Consider the following 13,624-nt stretch of genomic DNA (forward strand, 5'->3'; position numbering starts at 1 on the left):
GAGACTGATAGCCGGAACACTGCTCTGACCTTTGACCTCCTCACATTTGAATCCTTCAGTACAGCCATTCGTTGTTTTTCCTCTTGTCTGCTGACTCAAATTAATTTGACTTTTACAAAACATTAGAAAAGGTACATCTGTGGTGGATATTGTTTGATCAGTCGCTATCAATTGATCTGTGATTGATGTTAATTTGCTCGCTGATTAGATTGAGATTGTGGTAAAAATGCTCCTCTCGTTTTCCTTGCATGCAGTTGTATTGCCTCAAGCCTTGTTGCTCATGCAGAGCTTGGCAGTAATGCATTTTACCTCCGGTGACAGGAACTGAAGGTTTACCATTGATTTTTAAAATGATTACTTTCTGGGATATGTATAACCCTTTCCTGCCCTACATAGATTTTTTTTTTTACTATAACCCACAAGCACAAATAATGACTGCTAAAATTATAGTAATTCAAGTTCTCTTATGATTTTGTAGTATTTGTTTTTGGCTGCTAGTGTTTCATATCGCATGTGCAAACTTCTATCTTTATTGAATGATTTTAAAATATGTGCAACATTTGGGCTTCCTGTGCTTGCACTGCCTGACTAAAACACCTTAAACACCTCTGGTTTGTTCACACTTCTAAAAATATTTAACTTCACTCCTGAGCAGCAGGCTACCATTTTAGCACGAAGCCACTGCAGATAATTCAGTTGTACTGCTGTGATAATTACATTTGTCTGTCTGTGAGTGTCATAGTTGTAAAGTTGTGTAAGGATACATCTGTGTTTCTGTGAACTACACTTGGTGTATTTTAATATATTGGGAAGATGCATGCTATATATTCTTTGTTTCTGGTACTGCTGCTATTTTCAGTGGAAATCACATGTGAAAAAACATTAGCAACATTAGCTGCTATTTGTGTAATAATACATTTTTTGCTTTCATGTTGTTGTTAAGGCTCTTTATGTTGTTGTAATATTGCTGTAACTGCTCACCGTGTGTTTTATTCCGTCTGTTACTGATATTAATTATGCTTATTTTTAAGGCGTCTGGATGGTGTGGTGTTCGACTGCGGCTGTGACATCCGTTGGATCCAGTTGTGGCATCAAAGAGGAGAAGCAAAGCTTAACACACAGCAGTTGTACTGCAGGAATGGAGCCTCCAAGATACGACTGGAGAACATGTACATCCACAACTGTGGTAAGTGTAAGAGGAGGAGGGAAAGGTGAGATCTGTGATTAGAAAGGAGAAAAAAAATAAAAAAGAAAGAAGAAGCAGCAGAGGAGGGGTGGTAAGAAGAGGAGTAAGGCAGAAAAAAGAAGATTGGCTGACGACAAAGCAACACGAAAGCAGGGGAAGGAAGGGAGGGGTTAAAGGTGAATTAGAGGAATGAGAAGAGAAGCAAGGAGAGTAGTTGAGACAGGAAAGGGAGGAGGTGTGACAGAGTTCAGAGGGTGAATCTGATGTGAGGAGCAGTGTGTTGATTCTGACAGAGGCTGGAGTCTCTGCAGTATTATCTCCTGGCGGTGACTCATCCCTGTGACACTGTGCAAGCGTGTGAGTGTTTGTATCTGGATGTGTGTCCCGCTGCTTCCTTTGTACTAATTTTATTACATTAATGAAAAGTGATTAATTGATTTGGTGTGAAAGTATGTAGACACCGATGGCGACAGGTGTGCAGTAACGTGTGTATACGTGTATGTTTTCAGACTTACCAGAGATCAGTGTAAGCCACAGCAGTGTTTTGGTGATGGAGGGTGACAATGTGACGGTGAGCTGTAACGGATCCGGATCACCGCTGCCTGAAGTAGACTGGACTGTCAGCGGCCTGCATTCCATCAACACACATCTGGTTAGACATGCATATATACTAAAAACAGCAAACATATTAAAGATTTTTTTTAAATTAATTACATTGCCTTACACCAACAAATGTTTTTCTTTTCGCCTGCTTTTCAAACATTGCTTCAGGCTAATATACAGTTATTAAGCTGAAATAATCCTGTTAATTCTCATTATGATAACTTAATTCTTTGAGCACAATCTAATGATTGATTTCTCCTTCACTGCTACACCTCATATTTTGTTTTGCATTGCACTAAACTGTGTTTTTACATTTTCTATACTTTAATTATTTGTGCTTGTATTGTATTTTATGCACATCGGAGCTTCAGATTCATTAATTACTTGTAACACAAAATTAGTTCAGGTATGTAGTTCACCTTGAAAGGCCTCAGTGGTAAATTGAGGTGTCAGTAAGCGCACACTCTTGTAGGATTAAGCTCTAAGACTCATTGCCCTGACAGAAGTTTCAGATAAATTTTAAGCAAATGCTGAAGAACCAAAAAAATAGGCTAAAGATAAATCATCTACAATTTTCTATATATTCTGTGTATAACAAAGAAACCGGAACAAGTCTGATTGGTTCACTGCTAATAATGTCTTTGCATTTAGATGATGTTGACAGGGAAACCTAAAACTGTTTACTATGTGGATAGACTTTTTGTTTTTACCAGGTCCAAGATTAACCTATGATTCTGTGATTAGATGTGCAGTAAAGGTTATCAGATTTGGGGGGAAAAAAATCAAAATTGCTCAAAACAAACAACTTTTTTGTGACAGAGAGGCCTGGGTTGAACCCACGGTGAGCCTGTTAACCGACTAATCTCGCTCCCCGAGAAAGGCCCCAGGGAAGAAAAGAACAGGAGTCTCTGAAATTGCTGTGTGACTGTATTTGTCATCTGTGTCTTTAATGCTTGCAGTGACTTTACAGATGAAAGCTACTTCAGCCTCAGGCTTGATGTTTTAGGGTAGAAGGATGCTGTTTCGGGATGAGTGAAGTGTTTGGGAGTAAGAGCCTGAACAACTAAAAGCAAGAAAGGAAGCATGATTGCTTTTCACCATTAGATTCCTAATGGTGAAAAGCAGGGTGGTAATTAGTCCAGGTACTGCAAAATTTGATAATATTGCTCTTTACATTCTTCCTGCCATGCTAGATCTATGCCAGTGAAATCAGACAGGGAAGTGATTAATTCCCACAGGTATCAAGTAGTTCTTGACTTTATTACGTTTCCTTCCACAGGAATTTAACTAATGAATAATTAACTTTCATTTTAATTAAGTAATTAAAGATTTAAAACCCACTGGTATAATGGTATTTGCTGTACAGTATATCCTTCAGGTACCTAAATGCCTCTGTTTTCTCTGTGCCTCTCATACTTTTCCCTTAGTCAAACGTATATTGGCCCAACATCCACTCTATCAACCTCACTCTTTTCAACATCAGCCGAGATGACAACAACTTCCAGCTGACCTGCATCGCAGAGAACGTGGTGGGGATGACCAATTCTTCCATCCAGCTCAATGTACAGTGTAAGTTGGACGCTTCCTGTGATTTAAATACTATTGAAACTCCGTCCAGGCACTGTAGCAGGAGATTTTTAGCCCCACTGTAAACACACTGACACATTAATTTATGCACATTTGCATTATTGCATAAAGAGAAAATTATTGCCTTAGTACTTTGCCATTCATGGTCTATATTAATGCTGCCCATATTAAGTGAAGGTAAGTATGTTGTAATAAAATAGTTGCCTATTATGACTAATTAGTTTGACTAATATCATAATCTGCATGGCTGTTTATGTTTAATATCATCGAGGTTAATGGTGGGACATTAAGAATCACAACTGCATTCAGTTTTTATTTAAAAAAGATGAATATACTGTGTGCACACTGTGGAAAAATATTACCAGTAAACAATGACAACAAGAACATAGAGCAATTAACAAAAAAAGAAGCATAAGGGCTGTTTTAATTCTTTTTTAAGCCTTTGCTTTCAATTTGCAGTGATTTTATGTCAAATGTTAAGGAAAATGTGTTGCTACAGTGAAAAGACATGCTGATTTTCTTTTACGCTGACTAATTTTCATTTTCAGTTATTAAGATCTGTAGCCAGATCATTTAACTGAAACAAATGCTAAAGGCTTGAAGTTTTGTCCAAAAATTGGAGGTGTTCAGGTTCTCACTGTGTTCGGATCTAAGCCAAATGTAGAAGTATTCTGTAAAGCATGGCCTCTTCTCTTAGGAAATCAAATCTACCCTGTAAGTTGACAGGTCACCTAACTCTGCCAGAATTTCTGCCTGATTGGTTATTGTTTTCAGTACAGTTTAAATGGGGTCACAACATCTGATTAACTCCTGATCCAATCAATGATCTGCCTCCCATATTTCGCATATTAGGAACGACACATGCATGGGGTAACAGGCAGTGCTGCTATAATCTTTCTTTGGGCAAATCTTAATACAACACTGCAACAAACCCATTCTGTACACCTGCGAGAGACAGCGGTGCAATCTCAATAAGCAGATATCTGCATATGAATATACAGAATCTGTAGGCAAGGTGTAAAAAATAGTACCTTAAGCTTCCTTGTTTATGTTTTTAGTCCACTAGTCTGAGTAATTTTGACCAATAACACTTGAGTAGAGGGTTTGTATGCCGTTAAACAGTCTGTGTGGAGAGCAGAAGAGGAATTGCATTTGCGGGAAAAAAATAGTCTAACCATAATCAGCTTTATGCTTTTTCAGAAATGCATATGGTTGTAAATATCAAGGATTAGCAGATAATTAAAATCCGTAAAGTCAGTCAACATACAGAATATAAGTTGTAATGCAAAGAACCATGAATCAAATGCTGGAATCCAGATAATTTCTCTACATAGAGATAACATGTCAGTACTAGATGAAAACATGGTATAAGAGCCTTCAACCTTTTTGGCAGCTAACTTTAACCTGCTAAAGTTTTGACAGCGTTTCACAGTTTTTGATTGTTTTTGTTACTGTGGCAGCATGCTAACTTTCCATAATCAGCTGTCAAGACAAAGAGCGTCCGATGAGAATGGGGATGTTGAAAAGCAAACTAAAATGGAAAAAATTTGTTATATGATCTTCAGGGGAACATGAATGTCAGTTGTCAGTTTCTAAGAAATCAGAATGTAAGTTCCATCTGAAGATTGCAGAAGATGAAAGATTTGGGAAATATCATATTCAGCAGTACTCTTTTTGTACAAAAAATTATTATCATCCCTCCAGCAGTCAATGAGATATTTTCGTGTGGACACAAGTGGTGAGCCCAAAGCCATGCTGCTAGCATGGCTGAAAAAAATGTTAATCTATCATGTTGTTTGCTCAGTTAGAGGGAAACAACCCCAATTAACCCAGCTATAACAGGAATACTTAACACTTGACTGAAGTCACCATAACATTTATATTGTGTCCCTCAGTAGTTGTTTCTTGGTTATTAAATCTTATTTCCTCACTTGTCATGGATCTTCTAACCAAGACTCAGATGCTTAAAATTTGGAATTATGTTGCTCTGTTGTTGAAGACATTAATCAGTAAAGCCTGCTGGTTTAGTGATTACTTGGAATGAAATCTTGTTACCTACCACTGTGCAAGTGGTTTATCTACACTGGAGGCCATCAGCTTGTCTGGGGACTGTCATGGTTTGGTAAAAATCTGCGAGATTTGGTGCAATTAATAATCCAGTTTACTAAAAGATAGAAAATTTCAAAGTATCAGCGATAAAATGGCATTTGAACTGTTTGCAGCTTTATTGCAGAAACTTTATAGCACATAATAGTCGATGTGATAGCAAATTCTGTGCCAGTCCTAAAATTGTAGCGACTAATAAGTGTATAGCACATGTAATACTGCTCTTGTTATCTTTTTTAAGACATAATGAATAAATGTAAGCATTAAATGTATATGTATGCAGTAAATGTATGTAATATGAGCCTATACATTTTGAAAAAGGAGTTCCTTAGCCGAACACTGTGGATTAATAAAAATGCAAAGATATGTGGAATTGTTCTGATGCTCAATCAGCCAAAACGCAAAAATATAATAAATTGCTCTATAAAATACCTCATTTTAATTAAAACTTTAAATCAAGTGTGGGCAGTATGAATGCTTGGAGCCAAGAATTCTTGGTGGTTTTTTTGTGCATAAAATGTCTTTCATGGCAGCTTTGATGGGCTTATGTTGGGGACAGAATATATCATGTATTAATGACACTGACTGTCTGAGAGAATAATTTAAAACAGGGGGGAAAAAAACTTCTTTATCAAGCAGAACAGCCAAATTATGCAGGTACATTTAGAATGCAATGAGGTGTTGCACAGCTACAAACCAAGTGAAATTGATGTAGCTAATTAGCAAGAATGTACCCTCCAGCCCACATGAAAGCTCTGCCTTGATCTGAGTGGAAAGAAAAGGAGAAAGGAGTCTCACCCTCAGCTATGATAAAGCAATGATTTGGTAACCACTCCAACGTATTTCTAATATCCCAACCATGAGTTACAGTATATACTTGAGCTCTTACATAAGTTTACCCAGTGGATTGGCCCCGGGCAGATTTGGGACAGTGTATTCAAAGCCAGTATTAATCAAAGGTGCCTGACATCCTTCTCTTTGTAGCAAGCCTCCTCTTGTAGAACTCAATCTATTGTAGCTGCTTGTGATGCATCATGCTACAGGACAGGGGAGATTTGTCACCAATTCAAACACTCCCTACTGGAGCAGAGCTTGCTAAGGACCATGCTAGAATGACAGATTGACTTTGTACCATGTAGTCTTCAGGGTTTCCTCCACATGGACAGTCTATGGATGTACATCCCCAGGCTTTTTTTTTTCTCTCCTGTTGACACTCTGCTGGTGCTGCAAATTAACTTATTAATTTTTCACCACATGCTCTGATGGTAATTACATTTCCTCCCCTGTGCAGCCTATTGTCTCTGGAAATGTCATAAAATAGCTTAAACTGCTTCTCTGATTAGGGAGTAATCTGATTGACAGCGAAATTACCAGCCGTCAAGTGACATTCTCTGCATTCAAAGATGAGTTCCCTATTTTAGTGAAACCGTAATTAAACACAATGCAAATTCTGCAGGCACATTGTTCTTTTGCTGTGTGGAACAATAGCTGCTCTACAGCAGCGTGGACTCACATGTTTTCCTCCTTTAGTGCCGTAGCCAAAGTGTAGCTCTCTATTAAGAGTATGGCACTAATTTACACCTGTATTAGTAGCTCTGCTCCCTCATTAGCTGTACAGGTAGAGCAGGGCGTAATCTCTAATTAAGGATACTTAATGGGGAAATTATGTGATTGAATCCCTGCTGTGACTCTACATGTACAGGTGCTGCTTCTAACAGGTTAAACTTAATCGCAATGGGACAGATATGAAGCAATATCTGTCCCACGAAGCTGTTGCCTCCCCTGTCACCGCCAGCCACGATGTCGTATCTGTAGTTAGGCTGGAACATGGCATTTGAAATACACCACCAGTGTTACCACTAGATAACATTACAACTAGCCTTGTATTCAATGTTCTTGCTGATCAAACGCATGTAGTTATCAAAGCTTGTCATCTGTATGAGCACCACGAGGACACCATGTAGTTATAGACTGCTATGTGGCACAGTAATGACTTATATTGTATTGACCGAGACTGAGCTGACAGCCGAGCTGAGGGGAAAATGGATCAGTCACTAACTGTCCATCAACAAGAAAATTTCTTTTTCTTCCTCTCTGTCTGTTTTTTTCTCTCTTTAGGCTGTATAGTTCTATAGACACCCTCACTCCTTCCTCCTCCCCCTCCTCTGTTTCTTTACTGTCATCTGTTCTCTTTTCTTGTTGCACTCAAAATCACAGCTCTGCACACGCCCCCACACCATCCCATTCGCACATACACAAGCCGTAGCCTTTAGTTCAGTTGAATGACTTCATTGTCACTATTGTCTGTCACCAAAGCAATTTTTTTTAAATGACGGCTTTCACACACCAATAAATAGTTTGTTCAAGTCTTTAAAGGGCGATCATTTGGATTGAAAACATGAGCTATCAGTGACAGAGCTGAAAGTGACAGTAACTTTTATTATCAGCTTATCTGGCAGGCATTTCAAATTAATTAGTCACAGTGTATTACTGCTAATAATTAAGCATGATTGCAGTGCTTACAATTACAGCTGTGTTACGCTCAAATGCGTTTTTAGCTCTTCCAAAATCATCACTGGATGGCCAACCATCACAGAGATGCAGACAAAGTATTACTACGTGGATATAGATAAGACTCAGTCTCTCTTGGAACGGATCCATAGTGTTGACCTCAGTGTTGCACATGAAAAATAGCAGAAATGATTGTGTAAGAAATAAGAAAGAGAGAAAAGTTTCAACCCATGCCTACTTTCTCACCTTCGCACAGCTGGCCAGTCAAGGCATGAAGTGGGTGTGAAAGCCAGATTGACCGCCTTAGAAAGCTACAAGAATTGACACTATTTCTGACACTAGGAGAGTGTCGGGTAGGGAATTTCTGGAACATGTTGACAATCTGACAAGCAGCTCTCTTTTGCAATCACTTTCTTTGATCGCAGTGACAAACTGCTCACTCTCGGTTGTGAAACTGCAGGTGGAGACTCACTGGTGAGGCTGAATGACCGCGTTAAATCATACCTGCAACCCTGATCTAATTGAATAAATAGGTTTATCAATGATATCACGAACGCGTGTGCGTATGAGCGGTGGAGGTGACAGAGAGGCACTGCCAGGTAATACTGACTGCCAAATATTTCCTTTTAATTCTGTAGTAGCAAAATTCACTCATTACGTAGACAAATCAGTGGGTGAATTGTTTATGAAATGTATCTGATGATATTAAAGTGACAAAGTGCCTCTCAGCTTGGCGGCATTGTTGATTCAGAGGTGTGTTGCTGCATGTCAGGAAAGAGGAGCTCTGTGCTTGTTTAAGCAGAGGAAATTTTTCAGTTTATATCAAGCCCGAAGAGACCTTCTATATATTTCGTTCTTCACCCAATCCAATGTACTTCTGCAACATGCAGCACCCAGTAAAAGGCTCATTGCCACTCCCAGGAAAGAAACCTGCCTGTAAATGTCATTGTTCCCCAGAACAAGCCTGCGCTGTTTGGTATGCTGCTGTATTTTTTTACGGTTATTCAGAGAATTAGTACAGGTTTTCACCACCCCAAGGGCTGTGGAAATTTCTCAGCACATAGGGCTTGTATTATGTCAAACACCAAACAGGCAGACTGATGAGGATTTTAATAAGCAAATAACTTTTGATCTGCTCCTTCATGTGTGAATGTGTAGGTATGCGTTCATTGTTTCAAATGTCTCCTTTCCCACTGCAGTTCCTCCAGTCATCCTGAGTCTGGCTGCGCCTGAGCAGCGGCTTGATACCTGCATTGAATTCACGGTTCGGGGTTACCCCCAGCCCCAGCTGCGCTGGTTCCACAAACAGAAGGAAATTATTAAAAATGATTACATCCGGACTGAAATGGACTTCTACCAGGACTATCTCGAGGGCTGTCTGACCTTCCAGAACCCAACTCACATCAACAATGGCAACTATACCCTGGAGGCCAGCAACGCTCTGGGAACGGTCACCAAGACGGTGTATGGTCACTTCCTCGAGAACCCCGATGAGCCAGGTGAATGGATAACAACTTTTTATAGACATTTCATTCTAGGTGGCAAGTGATGTGCATTTGGCAGCACTGATAGTGAACGCATGGGAAAAAGGCCTTTATACAAATGATAGTAGCGCTCAGTGTTTGTGCATTGCCTTTCTTCATTCCTCTGCATTTAAATAAGAATCAAAGAGGAAAGAATAAAATGCTGCCAAGTAACTCTCTGATTCCCATAAGAGCTGGCTCGGCCCACTTTTTGGGAGTGAGCATCACTGTTGGATTGCTTTTCTTTTTTAACTACCTGTTGTATGACTCACAGGTTGCGTCGCTGTTGGAAATTCTGTCGGGAGCATTTACTTTTTATTAAAATCTTCCTTCACAGGGCACAGGTTGCACGGTTGATCCCTGCTGGTTTTACAGCCGCCAGGGTTCATCCACAGTTCAGTCAGGTAGATTGTTCACTTGCGGTTCGTGCTGAGTTCACAGGGAGGGGGCCTAAGCCCACAAAGACTGGCAAATTTCTCCTTATGGTCAATATTGCAAGGTTAATACCTTGTGTCAATTTATTGACATAGCGTGACTTTTTCTGTCTTCTCTTTTGCAGACCTGGTGGAAGAAGGTGAGTGTGTCTATTTTCAAATGTAAGCCTGTCAAATTTTTGTTCAGCTTTGTTTTTTTCCTGTTTGTTTGGTAAATGTGCGCACACACACACACTACTTGTGTTTGACGAGCACAACTGACTCGGTAACAGTGGAGAAATTTGTTCACTTTGTGTTGCTATTCAGTTTTCTGATTGTGTTGTTAATGTCAGATGGCATTATCATCTTCCTTATTTAAATCATGGATCCCAGACAAAAAAAATCCAATTTCATTTTACATGGTTAATGATCACTCTATACACTAAACAAATACGTTATTCTTTACATACCCATGTCTTATGTTACTGTTAGTTGGGTCTCTAAACCAGGACAGCTGTCTCTCAGTGGTTCATGCCATCAAATTTCAGCAGACACTTCTCTGCCTTTTTTTATTACAGGAAATTGGGAATGTAGGAGAAAAACCAAAGCTTCCTCTGAAATATCAAATTTCCAAACATTACATGCACTGTCATAGTGAGTTTTTCTGCTCATTGGGGCCAGATTTACCACTTTATCAGTAGGAAATGCTGCAAAACTTATGAAAACAGAGTTAAAAGTCCAAAATCTATACCCTCCTTCACATTTTTCAAAGCTGTCCAGTGGACCGGATTGGAGTCTCTACCAGGCTGATTCTGGCCCACAAGCCTTATGTTTGATAACCCTGTTCTAGACCTTTCCTCCCATAGTAGAAAACAGTTTGGGGCATGAAAACCAGAAAATAACAATAAAAACATTTGTAATAGGCACACTTCAGTAAGTAAAAAAAGGATAGTCTTATAGATAATTCAGTTTTTAAAAAATAACCAGCAACAGTGTAAGCAGGTGAATTTCCAACCCTGTTAGCTGTTGATGTGCGATTGTTTGGGAAGCAGTGTAGTGTAAATGCAGTCATATTGCTGGAACAATGGTTTCGGCCCACTCTCGCTGCATCATAAATCTCCGATGTGCGATGTGCTGCCTGGCCTCAGGCTGTTGTGGCCGTCTCACTGTTAAACAAAGTGGGCTCGCCTGATCTCTGACCTTCATCAGCATCTTCTTCCATCTCCATATGAGGCCATTCTTTCTAATCAGGAATGTATTATAAAGCTGCAGCATGGCCAGAGATGGAGACGGATGGATGCTGACCCTGCGGCGAGCTGCATGAGGCAGGCGGCGACATCACGTTGCTATACATGCACACAGTCACGCAGCTTCTGGGAGTGAGGCAGGTGAGGGAGAGGTGTTTAGAGTGTGAAACATTATGGCAGCAGAGCGCGAGGGAGTTCAGCCATACAAGAGAGACTGACAGGCTGGCTGATACTAACAGTGATGAGGAGAGAGGAGGGCAGAGGGAGGAGAGGAGAGAGGGATGAAGGCTTGGAGGGAGATGGTAGTTAGGACACACACACTCGCACTTCAGTGTGTCTGAGCCAGTAGCAGCCAGTCTACCATGTGGCCATTAATTTGCCCACAATTACTCTCTGATGTCCTGGCTGGAAGCCTCAGACTAGAGCACAAGTTCATTTCATTTCATGGCTCTGTCTCATGACACTCTCTATGCCAAACTCTTGTGTGTATAGGTGCAACATCTAGTATTTAAACATGAAGAAATTAGTCCTGCTGACCGCGGATTTCTGCAGCTTGAGCTGAGTACAACAGAAAATTGACGTCCTGTGCAGCTATATAATTTTTGTGCCTTTTTCAGCTGATTTCATTTTACCTGATTTAATATTTGTCAGTCAATATTGTGTTACCTTCTTTTGATTTTTTTCTGCTTGTATAATTGTGTATAATTGCTAAGCAGCTTGTTGTAATTATTCTGTCTTTCGTATGTGCAAGCACGACCATGTCTTTGTTCAACTGTTCTAAAAACTCACAATGTCTTTTTGTTACTTTTTATGTGAGACTTGAGTCTGACTGGATGGCAAATTTCAGGCTTTGGTAGGAAACTTGTGACAGGTGTCAGATTTGAATATGCATTTGCTCCTCTACAGACTTTTAACTCAACACCACAAAATTTATATTAAAAAAAACCACACACACACTCTGGTCGCCGACATTGTCTCTAGCAATGTTTGATGGATCAAACAAGTGAAGGCGACACGCTTCATGCTTGTGTCAAAATGCTTCTAAAAGAAGGGCAAAGTCTGTTTATGTTTTGAGGCACAACATTTGTACACTATTTATTTCCAGCAGCTTATGTTAAACACACACACAAATGAGAAAACTGCAAATGGATATTTTCAGCTGGCAGTGAGACCCATCTGAAAACATTAATCACACCATTTGGCTTCATGGAGATACTGAAAATATGCTCTCAATTATATATACTAGAGAGCACATCAGGTCACCTAATTCGAGTCTGTTAGGCTGTGCTTTAACCCGTGTAAATGTTTCGCCTATTTAGTGTGATAACGGGTGCATAAACAGGTTCATGCAGTGGAATAACACCACTGCAGATTAGAAAAAAATGCTTATTCTTTTTTATCCGCTGTTTTGTACTTTTTTTCCCTGAGAATACACAGTATGAAGTGTAAAATCATTATACATATTTACTTTAAAAGGACTGTTGCAGTAAACTGCAGTCATTAGAGTGTTTTTTCCTACCACAGCCACTGATGTCTGCTTTTGTGCTTCTGTGTTGCAGTTACGCCGCCACATCCAAGACCACCAGAAGAAGATACATTTGGGGTGAGTTTTCTCCTTAATGATGTTGATGAAACAGCTGCTAAAGATGGGGCCCCTGGTCTCAGCAGAAAGCTGATGTGTGTTTCAACACAAGCATAAACTACTTTTTATTTGTCAAAGACCCCTTGCAGGGCTATTTGCTTGCCTTGACATGCAGCGCTGAGCTTCAAAGGCTACAACACAGCAAACAATGTTACAGTCAGAGTTATATGTTTGGACTTTAATGATGCTGATGATGGTATCCTGCAGTGGATGATGCTGTTTTGAAATGTTATTTAACGTGGGGGATTTTGTACAGTTTCTGAAACCAGTGCTGGTGAGTTATTCCACTGGATTTCAATAATGTGCTTTTAATAGACTTTTTTAATAGCACACATGTTGACATGTGCTAGCAGAAACTCCAATAACATCAATAATGGCTGCTGTTATTGAGGTGGAAAGTTTCCGGGACTTGTACATCCATGCTTCCCTGTCATATCCTAATGGAAGCGACACACTGTTAGCGGTAATTATGCCCGTGCTTTTCCTACAATGGCCAGCTCAAATATCTGTAATCAAAAAAACCCTGCAGTAACATCACTGCGTCTCTGCTGCTACATCTGCTTGCTGCCAAATTTGCCACTGATGGTGTTTTAGAATTTTTGCTTAGGGAAAATTAATAAAACTAGAAAAATATGTGGTCCCTAGCTTTAGTCCTAATGTTACAGTTATAGCTTTACTACAGAGGCTGTTAAAAAAAACACATACCATCCACAGAAATACCCTCTGATTTTTTTTTTTTTTTGCTCTACTTGCTTAAGTTGCTCTTTCATTAAATATAAATACAAGACAGAATTGCAATTCCTACA

General features: G+C 39.7%; 1 protein-coding gene and 1 long non-coding RNA gene across 5 annotated transcripts in view; one reads left to right on the forward strand and one right to left on the reverse strand.

The window, feature by feature from the left end:
• The window catches only part of ntrk3b (neurotrophic tyrosine kinase, receptor, type 3b), a 222,188-nt gene that overhangs the window by 111,733 nt on the left and 96,831 nt on the right, over nt 1–13,624 (forward strand). For 2 of the 3 annotated variants that reach the window (XM_082528888.1, XM_082528887.1), the window contains exons 5-10: nt 1,032–1,186; nt 1,696–1,838; nt 3,217–3,358; nt 9,193–9,492; nt 10,076–10,090; nt 12,736–12,779. In XM_082528888.1, the coding sequence (XP_082385014.1) occupies nt 1,032–1,186; nt 1,696–1,838; nt 3,217–3,358; nt 9,193–9,492; nt 10,076–10,090; nt 12,736–12,779 (799 nt within the window). The remainder of the gene's footprint in view (nt 1–1,031; nt 1,187–1,695; nt 1,839–3,216; nt 3,359–9,192; nt 9,493–10,075; nt 10,091–12,735; nt 12,780–13,624) is intronic. The other variant, XM_082528889.1, reaches the window with a different exon arrangement.
• LOC309703996 overlaps nt 1–13,624 on the reverse strand; it is a 44,613-nt gene that overhangs the window by 4,860 nt on the left and 26,129 nt on the right. For both annotated transcript variants that reach the window (XR_014276104.1, XR_014276105.1), the window contains exon 3: nt 1,702–1,814. This is a non-coding gene — a long non-coding RNA (uncharacterized lncRNA). The remainder of the gene's footprint in view (nt 1–1,701; nt 1,815–13,624) is intronic.

This window comes from Aulonocara stuartgranti, assembly GCF_965226115.1.
Source record: "Aulonocara stuartgranti genome assembly, chromosome: 1".
NCBI lineage: Eukaryota > Metazoa > Chordata > Actinopteri > Cichliformes > Cichlidae > Aulonocara > Aulonocara stuartgranti.